This window comes from Hemicordylus capensis, chromosome 3 (assembly GCF_027244095.1).
Source record: "Hemicordylus capensis ecotype Gifberg chromosome 3, rHemCap1.1.pri, whole genome shotgun sequence".
Taxonomy (NCBI): Eukaryota; Metazoa; Chordata; class Lepidosauria; order Squamata; family Cordylidae; genus Hemicordylus; species Hemicordylus capensis.
This window is the reverse complement of record NC_069659.1, coordinates 148,647,112-148,673,889: the sequence shown is the minus strand read 5'-3', so window position 1 is coordinate 148,673,889 and position 26,778 is coordinate 148,647,112. Positions and strand designations below refer to the sequence as shown.

At 40.5% G+C, this 26,778-nt stretch overlaps 1 protein-coding gene and 1 long non-coding RNA gene across 4 annotated transcripts in view; one reads left to right on the top strand and one right to left on the bottom strand.

Moving 5' to 3' along the window:
- Nucleotides 1–5: 5 nt before the first annotated feature.
- Nucleotides 6–26,778, top strand: part of LOC128349464 (uncharacterized) — a 41,435-nt gene continuing 14,662 nt past the window's right edge. Inside the window, exon 1 of the long non-coding RNA XR_008318820.1 lies at nucleotides 6–138. This is a non-coding gene — a long non-coding RNA (uncharacterized LOC128349464). The remainder of the gene's footprint in view (nucleotides 139–26,778) is intronic.
- Nucleotides 3,839–26,778, bottom strand: part of TMTC4 (transmembrane O-mannosyltransferase targeting cadherins 4) — a 64,826-nt gene continuing 41,886 nt past the window's right edge. For all 3 annotated transcript variants that reach the window (XM_053305782.1, XM_053305783.1, XM_053305784.1), the window contains 9 exons: nucleotides 26,065–26,236; nucleotides 25,851–25,982; nucleotides 19,632–19,711; nucleotides 17,235–17,342; nucleotides 16,994–17,135; nucleotides 15,675–15,789; nucleotides 10,605–10,717; nucleotides 8,162–8,231; nucleotides 3,839–7,643 (listed from right to left, as the gene is read on the bottom strand). In XM_053305782.1, coding sequence (XP_053161757.1) covers nucleotides 7,492–7,643; nucleotides 8,162–8,231; nucleotides 10,605–10,717; nucleotides 15,675–15,789; nucleotides 16,994–17,135; nucleotides 17,235–17,342; nucleotides 19,632–19,711; nucleotides 25,851–25,982; nucleotides 26,065–26,236 — 1,084 coding nt within the window. In that variant the 3' untranslated portion in view covers nucleotides 3,839–7,491. The remainder of the gene's footprint in view (nucleotides 7,644–8,161; nucleotides 8,232–10,604; nucleotides 10,718–15,674; nucleotides 15,790–16,993; nucleotides 17,136–17,234; nucleotides 17,343–19,631; nucleotides 19,712–25,850; nucleotides 25,983–26,064; nucleotides 26,237–26,778) is intronic.

Sequence of the window (26,778 nt, the reverse complement as noted above, 5' to 3'; positions counted from 1 at the left end):
GCTCTGCAGTGTGTCTTCCACTTTTATTATCGGGCGGGGTTATGTGCTTAGAAACATCTAACGCATCGTAGCCATAAAGAAACCAAGCTCCAGACGATTGACGTCGCCAGCCAGGAGATAAGGGGATCTTCTTCCCAGGTTCGTGGTGATCGTCGCGTGGTACATTGATCGCAGCAGCGACTTGTGGGAGGGGAGTTAATTGTGTTTGTCATCGAACCCCCCCCCCCCAGTTGCAGTTTCACGTGCGGGGAAAAGCTACAAGGATGACAAAGCAGCTGCAGAGGGGGGAGATTTTTGTCTCAAAGCTAGCCCCCCCCCGAAGATTGTCAAACGAGGTCCCCAACCCAGATGTCGCTGGATTATAACTCCCGTCATCCTTACCTCAGCCCCAATAGCTGAAGGTTATTGGGGCTGGGGGTGATAAGGGGTTGTAGTCCATCGACATCTGTAGACCCAAGTTTGTGAACCCTTGGGTTGCTCAAGCCCCGCTTCCCACAGCGCCACTGCCACGACGATCAACTTCGCCACCCAAAGTTCATTTCCCTATAAAAGCAAACAAAGCTCCTGAGTCGGAGGGGGCGTCTCCTTTCGTCGGTAGGATAGCAGCTATAAGAGAGCTCCAGTGGGCGACATAATACCGCTGGCAACAGCTGCTCTTTCAAGTCGGAGGCGGGTAAGACTTGCCCTTACAAAAAGCATCCCCGGTTGCACCAAAGTTCAGGCCTCAAATGGTTCCCGCACGTAGCCCAGCAGCCCCCAACCACTTGTTGAATGCAGGGAGGCGCATATTCTCTGGCTCCGCGGACTCCCGTGCGTGAGGGCACCTGGCCCGAAAGCGCCTCCGCGAGAAGCGTAACGTGAACGATCCAGGTAGAACCGGATGGAAGCAAGCGCGCGCGTGTGTTCTGGGGGCGGCGCCTCAGGAGGGTTCTATTCCCGCCTTTTACAGAGCGGTGGTCGCTGCTGCTTTTTAAATTAAAGAGAGTATCGAGAGGAGGGGAAGCCGCCGTTGCTTGGCAACCTACGGAGTAAAGTACGCCTGCGCTGCGGCTGTAGTGTAGAGAATGGCAAAGAAAGGGGGCAGTGGTCACCAGTGTCATTCGCCAGGGCAGCCGCCGGCGGGAGGCGCTTCGCCGCCACCGCGTTGCCCGCTGTAGCCGATTGCCCGTTATGATGTATGTTTTCTTAGAAATGGGTCCGCCGCCCCCTCCGAATTCGGAGGGGGGAGGGTCCTACCTTCACCACTTGACTGTGTGCTGTGCATTGTGCAAGGTTATCGAATTAATGTTTCTAGTAATCAGAAGAGCCGTATAATTAAGTTAATGGAGGCCAGCAACGCTCTTACTCTGGAGTAGACCTATACTCAGTAGACGGACTGTTGAATACGTCGGCCGGCTGAAGAACAGAAACTGTTTATTAGGAGACACGAAGCAAGACGCTTTCCAGAGACTCGCCTCGCCACTAGCCAGCAGCAGCTGTTGCCGCGATGTGATAGGCAGAAGAAATACCCAACAGATATTTTTCTTGAATCTTGATCACCACGCTGCGAAAGACGGTATACCTGTTTTGATTTCTGCCTATCATGCGGCAGTTGAAGACTCAGGAGTAGGCCTGACGTGGCAAGATTTCGGCTGCGGCACCTTCATTGGCTGCAGGACCCGTCGGCACTCGAGCAAAGGGACGCCATGGGGAAGGCTCGTCGTGCAGTTGTTAAAGGTGTAGGTGCCCTGCCAGGAGAAAGGTGAAATCACACCTGCCTGAGGTGTCGCTGTTAGTGAGAGGAGGGAACGTGCAAAACTGAACTGGAATGGCCACTTTAAAACTGTTGCAATTAACAGCGAGATGTGTTAAAGAAGTTGGGAAACAATATTTTGGAAACTAGACTGTTGTAATTTTGAAATAGCCACCTAATGGCACGGCAGGGAAGTAACTTGCCTAGGAAGCAAGCGTTCCTGCTTCGAATCCCCACTGAAGAAACGCCTACATTTGGGCAACAGTGATATAGGAAGCTGTTGAAAGGCATCATCTCACACTGCGCGGGCGATGCCAATGGTAAACCCCTCCTGTGTTCTACCCAATAAAACCACATGGCTCTGCGGTCGCCAGGAGTCCACACCGACTGGATGGCACAACTTTACTTTTAATATTGAAATAGTTAACTCCCAAATAGAACCTATTTTTAAATAACAAAGCAATCTGGAACAGCAGATTTAAGCAATCTAACCTAATCAATTACACATTCAAAATGGGGAAAATAAATATCAGAGATTCTAAAATTCACTTCCTGTATGTAGTACAGAAAGTTTAAAACCATGGACTAAACAGAATCTTGATTCTCCCTTTGTGGTATGCCTACATAATGAGTACAGAATGAACAGAAATCAGAACAATATTTTTGGAAATGTCATTTTTAAATGTGCATAATAGTCTATTGTAAGTTCAAGCCAACTTAACCTATAGTAACATTTATCCTTATGAAAACGATGTGATTTCTTCTTGTTGAAAAGCAGCATATAAAAGCTGTTAATAATGTTTCTCTCACTGTAAGGTTATTGTTGGCTTTAGAGGAGTGACAATGGAATAAGTCTTGACCAAGACCATTAGAAAGGCAGGGGCTATTTTGTTAAAGTGCAAAGATGATGAAATATGGCACTGGCTGAACTGGTACTTTGATGCAGCAAGTATTGGTTTGACAACTACACCAAGTTTGCATTAGTGGCAAGTATTTTTCTTTCGAGTCACAATAATTTTACTTTTATCCAAAACTGGCAGCAAGTTTTTAAATGCTGTGTCTGAGCTTCTTTCTCATCAAAACAGTAAAAACATGCAGACCACTTGGCTAAATGCTCCACTACTGTAGTACTGAGCCACAGTGCACTAAGGGTTGTATTATAGTAGTGATTAAGGAAGCTATAGCTTGTCACATTTAAACTTTATTATTAATAGGCTGTAATAAGGTTTTTTTAAAAGTTTGTGCAAATAGAGGAATGCTTCTGGCTCTGGGGTTATCACACTATTTTCCTAAGTCAGAAACAGCCCTTCTTTGGCAGGGCACTGTTGGATCCCAGCCTCTGTGTAGCAGTATTCCAACAGGCAAGTGCTCATCTGTGCTCTGAAGTTTTTCACACCCGGCTTTTAGCTTGCATCACCTCCAGAACAAATTTATGTCTGGGGTTTTAAAAAATCACTTTTTGCGTCTTTTGCGGGGGCATCTTCAAACTTGCAGTAAAGCCTTGCTGCAAAGAAAACTTTGCAGCAGCTAAACCCTGCTGTCTGGGAAAACTTCTTGACACATGTTTACTGTATCAGTGGAAAAATACGATACAGCTTTCTCCCTCCAAAGCAAAAAAGGTAGGTGGACTCCAGGGGTGCAGACAGAGGGAAAGCTTGGAGGAGCAACTAATTTTTTTAGAAGACATTTTGGAGAAAGATTGAGTCCCATTTCTCTCCTCCCCCCGCTTAGGGGGAAGATCTATATCCCTGTGGCTAGGTAAACAACTGGGTAAAGGCAAAGAGAATTTTGATCCATGAAGACGTTAAGCACTCCTTGCTCCCAATGAATTTTGATTCACCTGCATCTTCATCAAAATAAAGCTTAAAACAAGTGCTGGGGGATATTTTGATTAAAAGAAATCCAAGCATTTCAGTAAGCACAATGCTCTTCAAAACGCCCTTTTTGCTTTTCTAAAATCCATTTACACAAGAACCAAACTGCTGATAAGGCTTTATTACCAATGTATTTTCCTCATTTGTACTTTATAGCAGAAACTGGGGTGTATTTATTAAAATTCAAATCATGAACAAGGATTACTCTGATTAAAGCATCATTTGCAAGTCATGGTTTCCAAAGTCCTCATGCCTTTTATTACACAAACACAGTTTAACAGGCCCTGAATAAACAATATCAGACATTAGACAGACATCAAATAGACTACAAATATCGTAATATGTTCTAAAACAATATAATCTGTTCTCCTTTATAAAGGTCTACCCTTCTGTTTTCTTACAAAAATGTAGATGTTTATAACAAACTTTACATAATTGAAAGTTGCTCATATTGAAGTATCTAACAGTCTTCTCTACAATCAATGTAGGTAGATTTAAGAGACAGCCTTTTCAGAAATAAAAAGTGCTGATGCTTATTTTAAGACCAGATTTTCAAAAAAGCTCAACACTCAGAATTTGTGCTCGATTTTCCAAAGGCCAATTCCTATATTTCCAAACAAGAAAGATTCTTAGTGAACCTGATCCAACATATAACTTGAATTGAATTTGTTTTAAGGGATCAGATTGTGTCAAGATGGATTCACATGACCATTTTGGGTTTTATTCAAGCAAATTGGTTTAGATATACACTTATCCAGTGGTCCCTCTAATTTTTCTCATCTCTGTGCAGAATGAGTTTTGTTCTGGGTGGCAATATCAAGGCAGTGTGTGCATACCTGCATTCACAGTGGGACCTTCCTGATTCAGCCTGAGTGGGATCTAAAATGAACTGAGCGGACATCCAAAAAACTTGTGAGTGCTCACACGTCTTAGAGGGAACAGTGCCTAGTATGCATACTGTAGCCTTAGTAAGAATTCTTTTATTAAGGAATCTAAACATCTGAAAGGCAGATCATTCTGCATCAACTGGTTTATTCACTGGATTGGATCCAACGTTGTGCAAGTGGAAGTCTACTCTTATAGCAGGGATTTTCCCATCAAAGCAGCCCATTATTTTTTCTTTGGAGGAGATATTTATTATGTTTGCAGTCTAAGAGTACATCTAAACATGTAAAGTATGAATGCAGCTAAAACAGGTATTTGTAAATACTGCTATCATATAGGTTCCATTGCTTGCAACTCCCTGTTGAATTTATACTCTGGCAAATCTAGGGTTTGTCTCTCGTGTGAAATAGTCTGTAGTCAATCTTATCCATGGCTGCCATCAAGACTTTTGCCTAGTCAACATATTCAAATATTGCTGCATTCATGTGATAGTGCTGGTAGAGGGGAGATAAATAATTTCAAGAAACTTGAGTGTTGAGGCAGCAGTCTTAAGCCACTTCCTTCAGTAGGCTCTTTGCCCACTAGATCCTACTGAATTCAGTGGGATTTACTTTTGAATAAGCATGCATAAGATTGGACTGCTAATAATTAAAGTCTTGAACATGCTGATCTACTTCACAAATGCTTTAAAAAACAAGAAAGCCAAATGTTTCTGGCATATTAAAATAATGTGAACTACAAATGCAAGAGTACAGGCAAGTTTAAATCTTTGCTTTATAGTTTCATGCCCTACATACTGATCCACTGCGTTAATACAGAAGAAACAGTGCAGGTCAACAGGGATAAATCTATGCAGACACATGAAGGTGGCAGTTAATTACATCAGACATCAACTGTATTCAAATATGAAGCAACTATTTTAAAAACTGTTTGCTAGAAATGGTACAGTATCTTCAAAATTCCAAAGTCTTTTATATATAAAGCCCCATTTGCGGGGGGGGGGGGAGATGGCCTGGACGTTATTCATATTACGGAAAGTTGTTGAACCAAATACTTAGATACCTTACACAATCTGTGGAAATAATTTCTATCCATAGTTTGAACCCCTTTCCCCCCTCAATTGTGCATTTATATACACAACCTCCAACTTTTAGTGAAGTCTTAATATTCTTTCATTAATATACTGGTTTTTTTTAGATTGTGAGCCCTTTGGGGACAGGGATCCATCTTATTTATTTATTATTTCTCTATGTAAACTGCCCTGAGCCATTTTTTGGAAGGGCGGTATAGAAATCGAATGAATGAATGAATGTGGGCAGGAGCAATATAACATATTGTATTACAACAGCTAAAACTATATGGAATTTGAGGTAACGATGCACCTTTAAAAACATATTTAAAGATTAGATCTTTTTAAAAGTTATACACCCCAGTCCTGCAGCCATATCCTTTTGCTGGCTATTCTCGGTCACAATGGCCCAGAATAGATGTCAGACATTATTTCTGCTACACAGCTGCATCCAACCTCAATGATGTTCTGCATGAAAGGTTTTTTAAGCATCTTAAGCAGACCACGGAATTTTGATATTAACTATCATTTACACCACCCATTTCAAGATGAAAGGGAGACTCAAGGACACCCCCCCACCCCGCAACATGCCACATGGATTTAAGCAGCCAGCACTTACATAGGAACATACAAGCAGCCTTGCTGGATCAGGGTCAAGACCTATCTAGTCCAGCATCCTGTTTCCCACAGTAGCCTCCAGGAAGTCCACAAGCATACAAAGGCATGCCCCTTCTGCCACTGTAGCTAGTTTTCAGAGGCCTCCTGCCCCTGAAGGTAGCCTATAGCCATCAAGACTAGTAGCCACTGATAGACTTGGCCTCCAAGAATTTGTCTAAATCCCCTAAAAACCATCCAGGCCATCACCACATCCCATGGCAGATAATTTCATAATTAATGAAAAGGTGAAAAAAATATACTTCCTTCTGTAAATCCTAAATTTCCTAGGCTGACCCTTAGTTCTAGTGTTGTTAGAGAAGTAAAAAGACTTCTCTCTTGCTCCACATCATGCAAAAGCAATCACCAACATGATAAAGCAAAAAGTAACATTGATTAAAATGCAATAATCACTGCCTAGTTGAATAACTCAGTATTCTGGGGAAAATTCCAGATGGAAAGTTACCATTTTAAGGTACTTTTGCCAGGTGACAGCATGGCCATACTGCTTTGATATCAAGCCCTCCTTTTGACCATCCAACTCACTATCTTTAAGCTACACAGAAGCAACGAGGGTTGACTATGAATCTATAAAGAATTTTAATGGAATGTGGAATTTTTAATGGAATCTGATGTGGAAGGTATCTCGGTCACTCATTAGGTATACAAACTTTACAAATACTCAACCAGAGTAAAGAAAAATAGCCCACTGGAACAAAACATACACATACCCTCAATGCCTCTGCACAGATGTATAAACCAACATTTGTCGTTGATGTGGCCCTGTAATAATGACATTTCATATTCACACTACGTAGAATTCCTCTGTCTAACTCAGAGTAAAATGTATGCGAAATCAAGTTACTACTGTTCAGTTGCATCTCTGAATTATTTGACATACTACATTGATGGACACATCTTTAATGTGTCCCATTCTGGGGAAAACCTTCATTTCAGTATGACCCTTACCAGTTCAGGTGCTCTGGATGACGACTATAAATATTAAATGGATGTGAAGAGGGGTTCAACACAATAGAAAGCAGAAACACACTTTTTAGTTACCCAAATGAAAACTTTGCAATGGTGGTTTAAAAAATACATATAAATTTCTGATACTAGACTTCATGAAACATTCAAGAGTCCATTGCTGGTGCTATAATTATTGGTTTGGTTTTGTTTCGTTTCAATGACAGTGTGAATGAATGCTTCCCCTCTGGTGATTAGTAGCCATGTTACCAAACGGTATGCAGTATGCATTCAAAGCCTGAGAAGAAATCTCAGATATCACCCTTTTTTTGCAGTTGGTCCAGTTTTCTTTTTAAGAGACTATAGTTTTCCTTGGTCCCAGATGCTGTGGGGTCAAGCTTCAGAGAGACTTCATAGTGTTTCTTGGCTAAGTCAAGATTTCCCCAGCGATGGTACAGCACAGCTGAAACAGCAAAGAGGAGTTTTTGTTAGCAACATTGTTGAAGAATAGACAATCTTGCCAATTACTTAGAAAACATTAAAACATTTGGTTGGCTGTCGGCATGGTGGCAGCCTGCTCTGTTGCCAGCTGGAGGAGACACATTTGGGAGCTGAGCAGGCCAAGGAATGACAAGAGTGGATTGTGCTAGAGCCATAAATTGCTGTTTTTATCTGGAGAGCTCATGGCGGTTTGCAAGCACAACACAAAAGAGCCAATTTGCCACCACTGACGTGCAGCCACCTCTGGGCTGCAATGTGCTGCCTGGTTGGTCTATCATACAATGCGATAGGCTCTGCATTCTTGGAACGCCATTCTCTTGCTGGCAATTTGTTTAGCAAGTAGGCAGAAAAGAAACCTAGCCAGCAGAAGAATGCCTTAAAACAGTACTTTTTACAACAATGGACATGAAAAGAAGTACAAGCAGTGTGTCTAATTTTTTTTTAAAAAGTTTGCACTAGGGGAGCTGTAAAATATCTTACCCAAATTACCATGGTAACTGGCTGCATTTGGATTGGCTTTAATTGCCTTGTGGAACAAAGCTTCAGATTCCTGAATAATTCAGAAAAAAAGAGATCAACAGGACAAGCTATTTCTGTAGTGCATACAATGTCAAGTACAACCAAACACCACCAATTACCTCATGCTCTGTGGTCTATTAACATGATTATGTCACCATATTTTTTCATGTGCATTCACACTTCTACTTTTCTCTAATGGATATACATACAATATAATTCACAGCCTGATTCAGCTGTTGTCTGGTAGTTGCTGTCAATTAAAGAGTAATTACTTCACTGCTAGCAAGAACACAAAAACACTTGTGTGTTATAAGCCGGATGCTCACACAAATTGCCACTTAAAACCAGCATACTTCCACTGAAGTGGTTAGTCCCAATAAAATCAATGGGATGAAACTATCTTTAGTACAGGTACTCTGGTGTATGTCATGGGTGGAAGTGCAACCAGAGATATTTACAGGGCACATACTTTGTTTTGGAAATAACATTCCTTTCTCCTAGAAATGATATATTTTTGACTGAAGAAGTTTAATTGGTTTTCTAATTGATTATTGCTGTTTCAAATATGGCCAAAGCTTCTCTCATTTTCCCATTTGTTAAATAAGTTAACATAAAATCTCTTAGCTAGAAGTACTGAAACCGTAATGAAAATGAAGTGTTTCTAATTCTTTTTTGTTTTCATTTCCTCAAGGCTCTTACAATATTTCTCCTGCATGGCATAATTAAAGTTTGGGCAGTATATAAAGAAAGAAAGTGAAGGACTCAACCACTAAATTAATCCCATGCAGCTAGTGCCAAGATAAAAGGTTATCACTTAAACAATGCAATTTTATCTAATGCCAGGAAAATTATTGAAGTATCAAACTCTAATCTTGTTTGGGGTGGGGGGGGATGCATTTCTATTTCTATTTATCAACTGGGCAATTGCTTTAAATGTGTTGCATATAATGAATAATTTTGGAAACATTCAGTTTATCAGATTTCTGAATTGTCTTGAAAGGCACTCTTATTTACCTCCCTAAATAAAGCTTGCCATGTTTCCACGAACAACTCTCTGCTTTGTTTAGCCTGAAATGTGAGAACATCAGTGTGCTGTAGCGATTAGAGTGTCATACTGTGATTTAGGAGCCCAGTGTTCAAAATCCTCACCAAGCCATGCAGCTGTAACTGGCCACCAGGCGGCAGGCTTGCTCAAGATCAGTGGAGAAACAAAAGCAAAGTGAAGTACTCTCTCTGTCTTTAAAATCAAATCATTGACCCATTGGCTTCAAATGTAATGCACAGGGTCCCGCTATCCTGTGCTGCAACTGTGCCTGGTTTCAGAGCTCCATGGCCAGCCCTTCTCAACTTTTGGAATTTTTCTAATTTTCCATTTAATTTTCCAAATCCCTTGTAGCCGACTACAGAGACATGAAGCAGCGTTGTGCAAGACTCATTATTATTATTATTGTTTACACAGTCAGACAGGTGTTATTGACTGATTTGTTTTATACAGACATCGAGTCCTTCCCAAGGACCTGGGATGGCTGGATTTTATTATCAATGTTGTTGCTGTTATTATAGATATCGCCACAGAATATTATTATTATTATTAATAATAATTCAATTTCTATAATCATGGCAATCATGATTCATGGCACTCATGGCAAATAAATGTTTATTTTTAAATGAGTCAGGCTTTTCAGGAAGGAAGAATTTAAAAATTAGAAATGAAATGATGGAGGTTGACTCCAGGACACAGGAAACAAGTCTGCCCAGAGTGCTATCATGTCAGCAGGCACTTGGCAAAGCCACACCTCCATCTCATCTTGATCTGCTTTATCTGTGGGGTTTCCTCCACTCATATGAATCATACTTCTCAGAATAACAGAGCATCCCAGGAAAACATTTCAGAAAGCGCAACCGTTTTTGGACACAGATACTCCGAGCTAAGCTTCATTAATAAAGATAAAACCTGAATAATTCCCCTTGCTATGTGAACAGTACTTTGCTGTCTCAGTATTTAATTTGGGCTAAGACCTGCTCTCATATGAACACACCCAAAGCCTCAGTGTGCAAAAGCATTGTAAAAGCCCTGTGCAGAAAAGCTCATGGAAGTCCCAGCTTGTGCAACAATTGCTTCTTGGAGTCACTCACTCTTACAGCCTCCATCTGAAGAGCCAAAGGCTGCAAGTATGATGACGGGGGTGCCAAAGCCAGGAGGTGACTTTCCCCAGCTCCTATGACTTTCCCGAGCTCCTATGACATACTGTCATGTGGTGAAAGCATACATGTATATTTTTTGCGGGGCACATACAGTGCAAACCCTCAGTCAAATAAATTGTACATTCTTAAGGCATATTTAGCCCATGAAAAATACTAAAACAGAATATGCTATGAATTTGTATTCAAAATATTTTGGTACCTTATATTTCTGTGATTTACCCAGTACATTTGCCAATGAAAACATAAGAGAATGGTCATTAGGTATCAACTCCAAAGCCTCTCTTCCAACAGCTTCTGCTTGTGCCAGGTTACCTAGGAACATATGAAGAGAAAGGAAGAGGTGATGAACAGCAATTTTTATCTCAGTCTTTTAACAATATGTTAAATACAGCAGTGAATATGCAAAAGACAGAAGTTAAATCTTGCAAAATAATGGAAGACAGCATGTGCAGATCTCAAGACTAGTAATTAGTACCTACCGCCAGATTTAAAATAGGTGACAAACTGAAATATTCAGCAACTACACATCCATATTTGAGACATTCAAAGAGTTGTATTTATTTTAATGTGCTCAGTCTCAATCACAATCATAGTAAGTTCACCAGCAAAATAAGGAATTCCAGAATTTGTCTGACATGCAGAAGTGAGCCTTAGCTGAAAATCAGAACATCAATTTATTTCCAGTAGCATATTGTCCACTCCATCCAATATAACCTACAGCTCGAGTGCCAGGATAGTAAATAGATAGATCCCTGGCTGCTGTGGCTTTGAAGTGGGTTGGGACCCATCAAATCATGAGTCACAGTAAATGAGTAATCACTTTTCAATTGATGATGTTCCAAACCCCATATTTATCATGGAATATGACACCGTTAAAGACTTCTTCAAAAGGCAGGTGCTTTGAAGTCTATACATCTATGACTATAGACTTTGAAGTCTATAAATCTACTTCACCAACACCCTAATCCAGAGTCCTGTGCATGTCCACTGTGCACACTGAACATCTGGCCAGGGTCTGCTCTGAAGGAACATGACACAGCCGAAAGTCCATGCCTTCTGAGGTAACCACCGGGAAACCCCACCTTGAGTTCCATGATGGAAGACAGACAGGAAGGAAATCAGAAAAAATATAAATAAATGCATCTGTATATGTACATTACTCATTAACCTCAATGGAGGAGCAACCACTGAGGGCATGGAAGCTCCTCCTGTACCAGTACCGCAACACCCATAACGAAGTTATGGATTGGGCAGCTGGAATCCAACCATCCATTTATCCTTGACTGACATACTGTGCAGTGAGCTCCTTACCCACAGAGGATGTGGGCTTGCTGCTTCTGCACTAGTCAAGATTTCATCCACACACCTTCTAAAGATGGAGGCTTCCCTGTACGCCCAAAGCTGTGCATCACCACAGCCACTGGAAATGATTTAATTGCCATTCTGACGACACACAGCTTAGGAGGCAAAAAGCAACCTCCTTCTTCAGCAGGTGCATGAATGGGCTCCTGGCTGGTAAGAAGCAATGAGCCTGTGGACAACAGGACTCAGGATCTTCAGTTGAGCAACCAGGGCTGGAGACTGCAAGGTTACTGGAAGAAACGTCGCTTAACCAGAAAAAAATACGAAAAATGCCAACAAGGAAATAATGATCTGCTATTACAAGTCTAGACCGACTAGAAGAGGTTATTTAAAAAGAATGTACCAAATTTGGAAAGAGAAGCATCCAGATACAAAAATAACAGAACAAAGGCTAGCAGACCAGAGAAGATACATAATAAGAAATAAAGTATTCACAGAAGTTGAGCTGCAAGAACTGCAAAGAGCAACACAGGCTCAAGATATGGAAGAAGAATTACCACCAATTGAAGGAGTTGCTCAGGCACAGGTGGAGGAGCTGTTGGAAATCGAGGATGCCACTGTTACTGAACTGTTTCAAAATCAAAACCAGGCAACCGCCCCTTTGCCTTCACCTCAAAAACCCAAATGCCGTTTAACAGAAAAGCAGCAAGAACTAAAGCAAAAAATAACTGAGCACATGAACCAAACAACCACCAGGGTTCGACTTCCAGCTCTAAAAACTGTTGCCAAAAAACAACTTGCTCAGGCATTAAAAGATGTCAATGCTGCACTTGCAGAAATAACAACCAAGAATTTGCAAGAAACAAACCAACTAATGTACAGTGCAGCAACAATAACAACACAAGAGTTCAGATATAAGATCAGTGGATCTGTCAAAAAAGAAAGCAGTACATCACCTAAATGGAAGATTAGATTAGAAAATAAAATCTCCAGGCTTAGATCAGATGCTAGTAAATTGAAAGACATGAAAGACAAGAAGCTGAAGAATGAAAACACCAAACAGTATCTGATCCAAAAATACCACCTAGATTCAAGGAAAATTAGAGAAGTCCTGGAAATAATAAAGCAGCAAATAACAGCAGTGTCAAAGAAGATTAGCAGATACAAAGCCAGAATTACACAACACAGGCAGAATCTCCATTTCCAGTCGAATCAGAGACGTTTCTACCAAAGCATAGAAGAAGAAACTGCAAGAAACACAGAAACACCAAATAAAGAAGATACAGTGCAATTCTGGGGGAAATTATGGGACAATCCAATAGATTATAATAAAAAAGCAGGCTGGATGAAAGAGGTCAAAAAATGTAACCAACAAATGCAAGATCTAATAATAACACCAGAGTGAAAGAGCAAAGTGAAAGAGCAAAGAAAATTAAAAATTGGACTACGCCAGGCGACGTATGAACTGCATGGCTTTTGGCTTAAACACCTAACAAGCCTTCATAAACAACTATCAAAACAGTTCAATCACATTTTGCAAGGAGGTGATATTGAACAATGGCTAACAACTGGAAAAACTCATCTCATAATGAAAGACCCAGCAAAAGGTGCAGTTTCAAGTAATTATAGACCGATAACCTGTCTGCCAACCATGTTCAAATTATTAACTGGAATAACAGCAGATGAAGTAATGCAACACTTGTTAACTAACAAACAGCTTCCAGTTGAACAGGAAGGAAATTGCCCGAACACCAGAGGCACAAAAGACCAGCTGCTGATTGACAAAATGATTTTAGAAAATTGCAAGAGAAGAAAAACAAATCTAAGTGTTGCATGGATTGACTACAAGAAAGCCTCCGACTCATTGCCTCACATATGGATACTAAAATGTTTAGAAACAACTGGTGTTAGCAAAAACATTCAGATATTTATTTTAAAAAGCAATGAGCATGTGGAGTACACAGTTAACAATCAATGGTGAGACACTTGGACAGGTTAGCATTAGAAGAGGTATTTTCCAAGGGGACTCACTATCCCCTCTGTTGTTTGTAATCGCCATGACCCCACTTTCACAAATACTAAACAAAACAGGCCTCGGATACCAAACATCTAAAACATCCAGTAAAATGAACCATCTGCTGTACATGGACGATCTGAAGTTGTATGGAAAGTCCCAGTCAGAAATCGAATCACTGCTAAATACTGTCCATATATTCAGCAGCGATATAGCAATGGAGTTTGGACTAGACAAGTGTGCTGCATTAATAATGAACAGAGGGAAGATAACAAAAACGGAAGGAATAGAACTGCCCAAGGGAAGCAACATCTAGAACCTGAAAGAGAAAGAACATTACAAATACTTGGGCATTCTCCAGGCTGATAACATCGCACACACTGAAGTTAAAAGCAAAATTGGAAGTGAATACATCAGGAGAGTTAGAAAAATCCTCAAGTCCAAACTCAATGGCGGGAACACCATACAAGCCATAAACACCTGGGCTATACCTGTTATCAGATACACTGAGGGAATAATAGACTGGACCCAGGCAGAGCTAGAGACGCTAGATCGTAAGACCAGGAAAACAATGACTATCAATCATGCTCTGCACCCCCGCAGTGATGTAGATAGGCTATACCTCCCTCGCAGCTTCGGTGGAAGAGGAATGCTGCAAGTCCATCAAACAGTAGAGGAGGAGAAAAGAGGCCTTGAAGAATATATAAAGGACAGTGAAGAAGATGCACTTAAAATGGTCAATAACGAGAAACTATTCAACACCAATGAAGCAGGCCTACAAGAAAGAACAAGTCAAGAACCGAGCAGAAAAATGGAAAAATAAGCCACTGCATGGTCAATATTTGCACAATATAAGTGGAAAATCAGACATCACCAAGACCTGGCAATGGCTTAAGAATGGCAACTTGAAGAAAGAAACAGAGGGTTTAATACTGGCTGCACAAGAACAGGCACTAAGAACAAATGCAATAAGAGCAAAAGTCGAAAAATCCACCACAAACAGCAAGTGCTGCCTTTGTAAAGAAGCAGATGAAACAGTGGACCACCTAATCAGCTGTTGTAAAACAATTGCACAGACTGACTACAAACAAAAGCATGACAAGGTAGCAGGGATGATACACTGGAACATCTGCAAAAAAATACAAGCTACCTGTAGCCAAAGATTGGTGGGACCATAAAATTGAAGAAGTTGTAGAAAATGAAGATGCAAAAATATTATGGGACTTCCAACTACAAACAGACAAACATCTGCCACACAATACACCAGATATAACTGTAGTTGAGAAGAAAGAAAAACAAGTCAAAATAATCGACATAGCAATACCAGGGGATAGCAGAATAGAAGAAAAAGAAATAGAACAAAATACAAAGATCTACAAATTGAAATTGAAAGGCTGTGGCAGAAGAGGACCAAAATAATCCCAGTGGTAATTGGCACCCTAGGTGCAATTCCAAAACAGCTTGAAGAGCACCTCAACACCATAGGGGCCACAGATATTACCATCGGCCAATTACAAAAAGCAACTTTACTGGGAACAGCCTATATTCTGCAACGATATCTGTAATAACAGCAACAACATTGATAATAAAATTCAGCCATCCCAGGTCCTTGGGAAGGACTCGATGTCTGGATCAAACAAACCAGTCAATAACACCTGTCTGACTGTGTAAACAAGAAATAATAATAATAATATCCAAGGACATGTTTTTAGGTATGTCCAACAATTGTTTTCTTAGAACAGCAGACCACCAAAATAATTTCAAAGGCAGTTTGCTATGTGATATGTAAGTACTGGTGCTGCTGTTTGAGAAGTCCTCCTACTCTCCATGTAGAGCTAACCCCAGAGTTTTCTGAATTGGCACACTAGTTTTTGCTTCCCCACAACAATTATGGAAGGAAAATTAGTATGTGTATAAATAAATAACTGAGATAGTGAAAATCTTATGCTGTACCTGTATTATCAAGCAATATAATCATGTTGTTCCAAGCCAAACTGTGGTGTGGTTTCAGAACGGTGGCATTTCTCCAGGCATTCAGTGCATCTATGTGACGATTGAGATCAGCATACTGAAAATGATATTGTTGGCATCATGATAGCAGGTTCAGTAACTTTAGCCCCAATAAGCTAGATCTAAGTCCAACCCCCAACTCCTGACTCTCTTATCCAGAACAACATACATACATAATATTAGATAGATAGATAGATAGATAGATAGATAGATAGATAGAGAGAGAGAGTTGCAATATACCTTGGGGATAAGTTTCTGGATGAAGATTTATGATGATTAAAGTTGAAAATGACAAGACAACAGAGAGTGAACAGTTCTCTCTTTGAGTTGCTGGGATGTGTGTGTTTGCACAATAAAAGTTTATGTCAATCACCTTCCAAATGCTGAATATTAGGAACTTATGGAAAGTGGCAGAGTGTTGATGTTTTGCCACACTGGTAAATAGCTACCTTCTGGGAACTCGCAAGACCTAGTTAATATGAGCATCTTCATCTCTTGACTGCAATATTTTTGCAAATGTGAATGGCCATTAAAGATGTAATGCCACAAAAAGAACACTCATATAACTTCAGACACAAGGCTTGACAATGGAGATAGGTGACATATCAAGTACAGAGAAATCAAGTTATATGCATAAACCAGCCCAGGGTTTTAGTTCTACAGCAAAGGAGGAAACTCAAAGCAGAGTATGTACTATGCACATGTATGCAGTCACCAGCCAGTGGGATCAAAGGATGCTGGGTGGCTGTACCACCTCCCTCCTAGCACCATCACCAAGACAACTGGCTCCAAGACAATTTAAAATGTCAACTCATCTTTGTAGAGTGGTCAGACTAAAATCTCTCCTCTGCCTCTTCCCTTCCCTGTCTTTGATTTGATTTATGTACAGCATTTAATATAAATGCTCTACAAACAACAACAACAAAAATAGTCCTGATGCTTTTCCTCCTTAATGTGCAATCTTTCATTGTTTTTCACTGTGCAGGAAACCTGCACAGAGTATCTGAGGAAATGCAGATTCTGATCCCCTGCATTTGAGAGATGGCAGAATACCAGGATAAAATATTGATGATATACAGCCATCTCCAGTCTATACTCATTTTGTGTTCAGAAGCTGAAAAGTCCAGTCCTAAGCTTTGTAAAAGTCTCACTGACTTCTGAATCCCTATTAAGCACGTCAGTTGCTACAGAAATGCCACTCAAAATCTATTTCATTTTAAGTTCTCTCACATCATCAGCATATTTAAATTAAATACACTTACCAGGCGTCCTAAATTATAGTAACAATCTGGGTATTTTTTCCTGTACCTAATTGCAGTCCAATAACTTTGTTCTGCTTCTTCATATCTTCTTAAGCTATTCTGCACTATTCCTAGGTTCATCCATGCCGCAGCAAAATCAGGCCTAGGCAAAATTGTTGGGTAAACTTTAGCATAAGGAGTATAAGATTCTTTTTACATCCTGTGTGCAAGATTAACTGAATTTTTTGTGTTTAAAACATACTGTATTTGTACAGCTAGCGAGAGAAGCTCTTCAGCTTCATGGAGTTCATTCCTTTCTTTCAAGATGTTTCCCAGGTTGTTCATAGCATGCACATATTTAGGATTCAGTCTGGAATTAAATGACAAAACAAAACAAAAACAAATGTTACCCACTGGAAAGAGACAACTCTACTTATCTTCTTTCATCTACTCAATACAGCCACCAATCCACCTTTCTCTACCATTTTTATATCAACCAGTACCAGCCTTAGGGATTTTTAGCACCTGAAGCACATTAAACTACCACCCCCTGCTCTAGGGTAGAGCTTCTTTCTTTCTTTCTTTCTTTCTTTCTTTCTTTCTTTCTTTCTTTCTTTCTTTCTTTCTTTCTTTCTTTCTTTGAGAGGGATGCTAGCTGCAAGAAAATGACACCCCTTTCATAATTCTGCACCTAAAGCAGTCTTTTATATTGCTTTATTGTAAGGCCAATCCTGAGATCAGTGGACTCTTCTTGTGGGACCATTTTAAGACAGTGCTTTTAGCTAGATAGCATACAGGAGATCCTCATTATCCGCAGGGGTTCCGTTCCCACAGATTACTGTTGGCAACAAAATCGTAGATAAGAATCACTGGGCTTAGGTTTCCAGACTAAAAAAACCCAAAAAACCAAAATGCCTCCAAAACATTAAAACAGGCCAAATAAAGTGCCATTCTATGGTCGGTGAGCCCAAAGTTCAGATTAAAATTGTGTGGCTTTTTTGTTTTTGTTTACACAAATGAGCCATAAAATGGCTTATGTGCTCAAAATGGCAGCTGGAAATGACTAAGGTCTTTTCTCACCACCCCTGTCCCATGGATACACAGAATAAACCTCTTTTTGGCTGGAGTTTTTTCACTTATGCCGAGGTCGGGAGTCCATTACCCAAGCGCAAATACAGGTGAAACTCGGAAAATTGGAATATCGTGCAAAAGTCCATTAATTTCAGTAATGCAAATTAAAAGGTGAAACTGATATATGAGACAGACGCATTACATGCAAAGCGAGATAAGTCAAGCCGTAATTTGTTATAATTGTCATGATCATGGTGTACAGCTCATGAAAACCCCAAATCCACAATCCCAGAAAATTAGAATATTACATGGAACCAAGAAGACAAGGATTGAAGAATAGAACAATATCGGACCTCTGAAAAGTATACAGTGTACTGTGCTTGATTGGCCAGCAAACCCGCCTGACCTGACCCCATAGAGAATCTATGGGGCATTGCCAAGAGAAGGATGAGAGACATGAGACCAAACAATGCAGAATTGCTGAAGGCCGCTAATGAAGCATCCTGGTCTTCCATAATACCTCATCAGTGCCACAGGCTGATGGCATCCATGCCACGCCGCATTGAGGCAGTAATTGCTGCAAAAGGGGCCCAAACCAAGTACTGAATACATATGCATGCTTATACTTTTCAGAGGTCCGATATTGTTCTATTCTTCAATCCTTGTCTTCTTGGTTCCATGTAATATTCTAATTTTCTGAGATTGTGGATTTGGGGTTTTCAGGAGCTGTACGCCATGATCATCACAATTATAACAAATGAAGGCTTGACTTATCTCGCTTTGCATGTAATGCATCTGTCTCATATATCAGTTTCACCTTTTAATTTGCATTACTGAAATTAATGGACTTTTGCACGATATTCTAATTTTCCGAGTTTCACCTGTACATGAAACTATGGATGGCAAGTCCATGGATGTTGAGGTTTTCCTGTATTTTATCTAATTTTTAAAAAGTGTACTAATGTAAATAAATATGGGTCAGCATCCTAACTAAAAACATGCATGTGTAACGAGGTTCTGCAGGGTTATACTTAGAATCCTAGTGCAACTCCCCCAGTCCTCCTGCACACTCACTCATGCTGTTTGTGCTTTGGAAGCAGCCTGCAACATTGGAAACATTGCTCAACAGTACTCAGAAGTGTTAGTTCTGTGATGCAATATTGTTGACAGGACTGAGGGAGTTACATGAGGGCTCCTGGCATGTCCCTAAAGAGCCTCTTTATTTGCGCCTACAGGCAAGCATGGAACTCCAGTATGATCTCTCACTGTTTTATTTATCCCAGCAAAAAATTATTACTTTTTTTTAACCACAACACTGGAGATTGAAATAATACCACCTAACAGGGTTAAAAATGGTCTCTTGCAACATTTCTCACTCTTATCATGCACTTTAACTTTATATGGTGTTCTATACCATTGATATAGAATGTTTCATTTCCCCCCTGTAGGTTCAAATTGTTAAAATTATTCCAAAGCAGATTCCAACAGCATATCATAATATCCTATGTCCCTTCCCTATTGCTCAAAAAATTAATATCCTGCATTTTTTACCTGTTCATTAGAAAAAGAGAGAGAATGAGGATCATACCTTACAGCCTCCCTGTAATAGTTAATTGCAGCAGTTTGGTTGCCTTTATCAGCCAAGTTTTTGCCAACATTATAATGAACCTGAAAGTAAATACCAGGACTATATTATTTAATCTAGACATTCATTTATTGTTTTCAGATCAATACAGTATTTTTCCCTGTAAGTGCAAAAGTTAAAAGAAGAAGTTATAACTATGCTTGAACAAAGTAGTTTACCATTTAAAGAAACATTTATATACAGCTGGCCATAATGACTGCCACCATCTTTGAATATAGATTTTACAGTGATGTGTTGAGTCCCTACAAAAGGAAGGCTTGACTTTTTCCTGCCATCTGATTCCCCAAAGCCCCCAAATCAAGCTGGGGTGCCTCTGAAATGTGGGCTAAGTTTTACATGGATACATTTTGGCTGTCACTGCCACCCTGTCCCCAACTTACCCAGCAAAGGCAGTAGCAAGGCCTTGTGGCACAGCCACCCTTATGTCCTAGACACTGTCCCGACATGCTCTGGAACATCCAGAGACAACAGGAATAAGTAGTTGAGCATGACAACAGTTGAAGGATAAATTAATTGGAAAGCAAATATTCCAGTAAGAAGAGGAGACCTCTACTACTCTGAAGATTACTGAACATTATTTTATGCAACTGAACTAATCGAGCAGGAATTCCTCAATGAGTGATACAATTCTTTGACTTGTATCGCTGCACTTGCTTTTGTCTGCCCTGTTGCCCCTGCCACAGAAAGTCTCATTCTTGCTGGCTGTGGAAGGAGTCAATGCTAGGCCTCACTAGGCCCACTATGCCAATTCAGGCAGATTATACTTGGACCGGGGCCTGCCATCTTTGTACATACTCAGGCATCAATCGGATCAGGGTTGCACAACTTTGGTCCTCCTGAAGATGTTGATCTATAACACCCATAATCCCTGACTACTGGCCACTGTGACTGGGGATTACAGGGGTTATAATCCAAACAAAACCAAAAACAGCTGGAGGGCCAAAGTTGAGCAGCCCTGAACCAGATTAATCAATTTGAATATCCACACAAAAGTGAATATCCACACAATTATTCTGGGCTTGCCAAAATGTTGGAGAACAAATAAGCTCTACCCATCTTTACTTGCCAGTAAATACTACTATGTTCTCCCATCATCAGGCAAGATGTGAGACTTATTGGTGGTATAATAAGATTATTGGTTACATCATTGTTACTGATAAATCACGTTTCCTTGCTACAAATGTCTAACCAAGTACCATCATCTGAAAGAATGGCATATTATTCCTTACACAAATCACAGGGTATTCAATATGACATGAGTCTTACAGATTCAGAAATAAAGAAACACAACTGTTATAACTAAGGAAAACAAAAGCAGGAGATGTATCTGCAACTTTTAAGAAGGAATGGGTTAGCTCCAACAATAAGCAAGTTGGTTTTTGAGAAATACTGCCAGATCAATCAAATCCTGTTTTAATTTCAGTCCCCAGCAGTATTTTCTCTCTTGGCATTTGCTCTAAAGCCTTATAGCCAGGCTAATTCTGACTGAATGGGAAAGGGAGACTTGTACTTGCAGGAAAGATCTATGTGTACGCCTGTGTGAGAAAGAGGACGTATATCTGTATTTCCCCCAACTCTCCAATTTATAACTGACAATGTGTTCAGGCCAATAAAGAGTTACCCACCTCTCTTTTTAAAAATCCTAAAGAATACAGCAGTATTATGTATACATTAAACTATTGTGACTCCCCATTCCTCAGCCTAGAAAGAACTCACAAGGAAAGCAGTTCTATGATCAATACAGAACTGGAGGCTCTTTCCAAAGGCTGTGTCAGCCCCCACCCCATCCCTACTGATTTAGAATATTGGCAAAATTGCAGAATTCTGTTCTCTCTGAAACTTCTAGAATATATCATACCAGGTTCTGGTGTTTAGTGTCTCCTAGAAAAGGAAAGCACGGGCTAGAAAAAATTAATAATTCAGCTGTTCCTGTTTCCTGCATAAACAACTGTAATGAGAGTAGGATGGAAATGGCCAAGCTCATTCAGGAACTAATTCAACTTTGATGAAAAGCAAATACGATACACTGTTGTTAATTTTGTATCCTGCAATTGCTTTTAATAATGCATAAAAGCAGAGATTGACCTGATTTCTAGAGAAACATTATGCACATAAACATGATACTGATCTTGACTCATGTGTGATACTCCTACGCTCATTCATGCCATGAGATGCCACACTGAAAGAAAGATTTAGAAATCTTCGGCATTAGTTTAGAGGATTCAGCTTTACTGTCACTGATAAGTTTGCTTGGGAGTTGTTAGGCTTAGAAATAAAAGGAATACAATTTCTACAGCTGCTAGTGCCATAAGCTAGCAAATTAGGCGCCCTGGCTGCAAGCCAGCATACAGCTACGGCAACTGAAATGAGGAGTCTGGAACTGTCCACCCAGTTATGCAATACATGCCCTTGGGCATCTGTGGGCTCCAAGTGATGGGAAATGCACACATGGCCAAAAGTCAGAGTGTAATGTAATGGGGTATAATGTATTTTTGCACCAAGAACCCATGGATTCTAGAGTTTCTTACAAAAAGAAAAGGAAGGTGTGGGAACTGTAAAGGATGCAGGCTGTCTAGTAACCCCGTCAGCCACGTCTTTTGTGGCCACTCATTCCCCCTCCCCCCGCTTGCTTAGTATGCAACCCGCTGCAGCACTAACAGGCAAGCAGGACTCCCTGTCAGCCACACTCTGGCACCACTCCTTGTTCCACACCCCACTGCTTACGGGAAGGATCCAACACACTGCAGCGCTAAGGAGTTCCATCACCTCCCTGGATACTAAAATGAGAGGTGTGCCTGTGCCCGGATTAAGCATTGGATGCAGGCGCTTCTCATTTAGTATCTAGCTCATGCAGCGCAAGGAAGTTTGGTCACCTCTCTCATTGCTCAAATGAGAGGGGAGGTGATGGAACTCCGTAGTGCCACAGGCTGTTGGATACTACCCATAATCAGTGTGCGTGGTGGGGGAGCAGCAAGGAGTGGTGGCGGAGTGTGGCTGACAGGGAGTTCCACTTGACCCCCAGCGCTGCACCCGGAGCACGACCTATCCCATTACTTGCTCCAAGGGTGCAGGGCATCCACCCCAGCCCACCCAGAACAGTGAGCATGGGGGTGTAAAAGGTACAGGAAGAGGAGGCAGCAAGGCAAAGGAGGGTGTGGGGAGCAGCTAGGTGTGGGTTTTCTCATTTATTTTTAGCAAGAGCTGCTCAAAAACTGGGCTCTAAACAGGTACAGGCACTTGACGTGGGTGGGTTCTTGGTGCAAAAATACGGGATATGTAGCTGTATTGTGAAGTTAAACCAAAGTGATAGAAGAACCACTTGGCCTTACACTAAATTTTATTTGCTTTACACTAAATAATTGGTCCATCTAGCTCAGTACAGTCTACATCAGTGGTTTTCAAATTATAGGTTATGGGATGTCAAGGTATTCAGTCCCTTGCTAATTAAAACTGTTATAATCTCTTAAAATATTTAATTTAAAATATTTAATTTAAGCATGTGCATCACATGCATCCTGCAATATAGCCGTTTTGAATGCAGCCAGTCAACTGATGAGAATGTTTTCCCTGCTCACTGCTCTAGAGAGACAAACTGTGAAATGCAATCAATAAACCCTAGAATGTCCTACCCTACTGTGACTTTATTTTATTTATTTAACACGTTTCTGTACTACCCCATATAAAAATCTCCAGGCAAGATTTAAATTTACAATTTCAGTTGTAAGTTGTAAATTAAACTACAATTTGAATAGTAAAGTTTACAATTTAAAAATGTAAACAACAGAAACATTAACATAATTAAATGAATTTAAAATATAAATAAAGACTCTAAAAACTTTAGAACTACAGATTAAAAGCCTGATTAAAAAGGTATGTCTTCAGATTTTTCTTAAAAACATCCAGAGAAGGGGAGGCCCTAAATTTGTTAGGAAGTACATTCTAAAATCCCAGGGCAACCCTAGAAAAGGCCCAGTTTTGAGTCGCCACCAAGCAAGCTGGTGACAACCACAACTGAACCTCCCCTGGTGATCTTAATAGATGGTGGGGTTCATGAAGGCAGAGGTGTTCTCTTAGATATCTTGGACCAAGCCATTCAGGGCTTTATAGGTAATAACCAGCACTTTGTATTTTGTCTGGACGCTTATTTTCAGCCAGTGTGTTCTTTTAAAATGGATGCAATATGAGTTCTTTGGGTAACCCCAGAGATCAACCTGTCTGCCACATTCTGCACCAATTGCAGTTTCCAGACTACGTACAAAGGCAGCCCAACGTAGAGCACATTGCAGTATTCACACCTAAATGTTACCAGCATACGCACCACTGTTTTAGATGCCCTGAGCCATTTCTGGAGGAGCGGTATATAAATCAGATAAATAAATAAGAATTAAGGCCATTTATCTCAAGAAATGGACATAGCTGGCATATCAACTGAAGCTATAAACGCATTCCTGGCCACTGCCTCAACCTGAGATACCAGGACTTTATGAAGATTCTTATGTGAGTAAATGATAATTTTGGATCATGAGGATAAGTGCTTATCTTCAAGGGGTCACAAGAAAAGTAGTTTGAATACTTCTGGTCTATTTTGATTGGCAGCAACTCTTTGGGGTTTCGAACAGGGGTCTTTCCTAGCCCTACCAGAAGATGCCAGGGACTGAATCTGAGACCTCCTGTATGCAAAGCATGTGGCTCTACCACAATTTTAACTTCACATTTTCACTTAAAGGTCTTCAGCACAGGGACCTTTTTCTAAAGTGCCATGCACACTGATGATTCTATACCGTTACTGCTGTTCTCGATGACACGGTCTGAAAGCAGAGCTATAAATGTAGGAAACAACATGTCTGTAGCATTTTAGCATGGAAGACTGTTTTGTTAATTGGTGTGTCTGTCATAAATTTACTCTAGTTAGTAAATTTTGGCCTGGTGCCCTTCCTCTAAGCCAGTAACAAAGACTCTGTAGTTCTGTTGGTAAAGGATATCATTGATTAATCCAGTGACTATGTTTGCTCCTGACCATTAAAATAACAGCATATTTATGCCACCATAGCAAACAAATGAAACACTTGGAAACAAAGACAGAAAAATAAATACTAAAATGGTAAGCAAGTCTCAGCTCTAATGCTGCAACAGTTAGGCATCTGATAGCTCCATTGATTCTTTAAGCAATGAGTGTAATTGAAAGAGGATCACAGTCTAAGGCTGCAATACTACATGCTTGAGACGTAGGGAGAGAAGCACTCTCATCCAACAGCTACCTAAGAGCATCCACTATCCTGGCTGGAAAGGCTATTCTCAGGAGAAGTGGAAACAGAAACCAGAGCAAGGAAGCTTCTCTGCTTGGCATGAATCACTGGCTGGGTTGGGGCATGCATGGGAGAAAGTAAACTGGAAAGCAAAGGATTATAATTTTTCTCTATACCCTGCTCTCCACAAGTAAGGTGCCTTACTTCAGCCTTAAAATGTGAAGTGTCTTCTTTCTTTACTGCAACTGTCCAATGCCCAAGCGAGATTCCTACTGAATCACAGACAAGCTGGGTAAATTTTGGCAACTCTGAACAACACAGATTTTCCATTCCATAAAATAGAAGCTATTAGGATTTCTGTCACAGGATTATTGCAGAGATTCGCAGGATAAGGGTTGTGAAGGACTGATTGAAAGTGATTGTAATCATTTATATATAAAAGCTAGTTGATTGGAACAAAGTTCCATCTTTTTGTCACACTAACATGATAAAAACATGACAACCACAGTGGGGCTATACGGGTGATGGGATGGGACTATGCAGATAGTGAGAACCACTGGGAACTGAACCAACCAATCCCCAACCTTCATTAATGGACAAAGCAAACAAGCCATCTTACAACTGAAGCCTACAGTTCCAGACTCTGGGTTTACCAGTGTCTGGGGTAGAGGAGTAAGGTTTTGCTCCCACAACTTTATTTCTGATTACAGCCTGCTTACATTTCTTACTAAAGACTTCATATGCACAATTGAATAAGTTGATCTTTACTCAATGTGTTGTTTTTTTTCATTGAAAAAGAAATATGAACTGACAGATAATAACTCCGGTAACGAAATGCAATTGTACTGATGCCAGGAATGAGAAGCTGAACTGCAATGTATTATTCGTGTCATAAGAAGCATTTTTTAAAACTTACTTTGGCATTCAGTGGACATACAGACAAAGCACTCCGAAAAAGTTGTTCTTCAGATCTCCACTGGTTACTGCGGATAATACAACGCCAGATGTTGATCAACAAGAGGCCAAGCAGAGCAGCAACAAGCAATTTCTTGGAGAAAGGAGACACATGTTAAAGACCACTGCTGTAAAGCTCTTTTGTTGTCCATGATAGGAATTGCTTTTGTTAGTACCTTTTTCTTAGCTTGTTTGCTCAATAGACTGAATCCATACGTAATCAGCATGCAATAGCCAATACTGGGGAGGTAGGTTACTCTTTCTGCAACAACAAATCCTACTCGAAAGAAGAGGTTACTTGCCGGAAGAAAAGGAATAATGAGAAATCCCAATCCCAGTGTCAGGATTCTGCAAAGCAGAAGAAGGATGAACAAAAAAAAATTCTTTATGACAGTGTTTTTATTATGTTAATTTTAATATATCCATAATATATTATGGAGCTGCTGCAGCAAGGGCCCTTCTAATATTGTTCAGTAACATTCAAAGTCCAAAGCAATGTGAGAGTTGTCCACTCTGAAGTTCCTTTTCATGCCAGTGTTGCTCTGGTTCCAAGAAGGGGCAATGCTGCTGGAGAAAAGAACTGCTCCACGGGCCCCTCTATGTGACCTTGATCTTCCAACATTACCAAGCAGTATGCGAAGGAGCCATGGTGCTGCAGCTCCCAACTCCAAGGGGAGGTTGAAGGGACCCTAAGCAATTCAAAACAGGGTATGCAAATACTATGCTTGTCATGCAACAGTCCTGGAGATCCATAACAGACTCAATTCAAATGCTTCAAATTGGGCATGAGGCGCTCCTGGTTATTTTCTAGGAGAAGAGAAATGCTTGGTGAACATAATGGCAAATACTGAAGGGCATGAAAGGTTTCTGTGCAGCATGAAGCTTTCAAT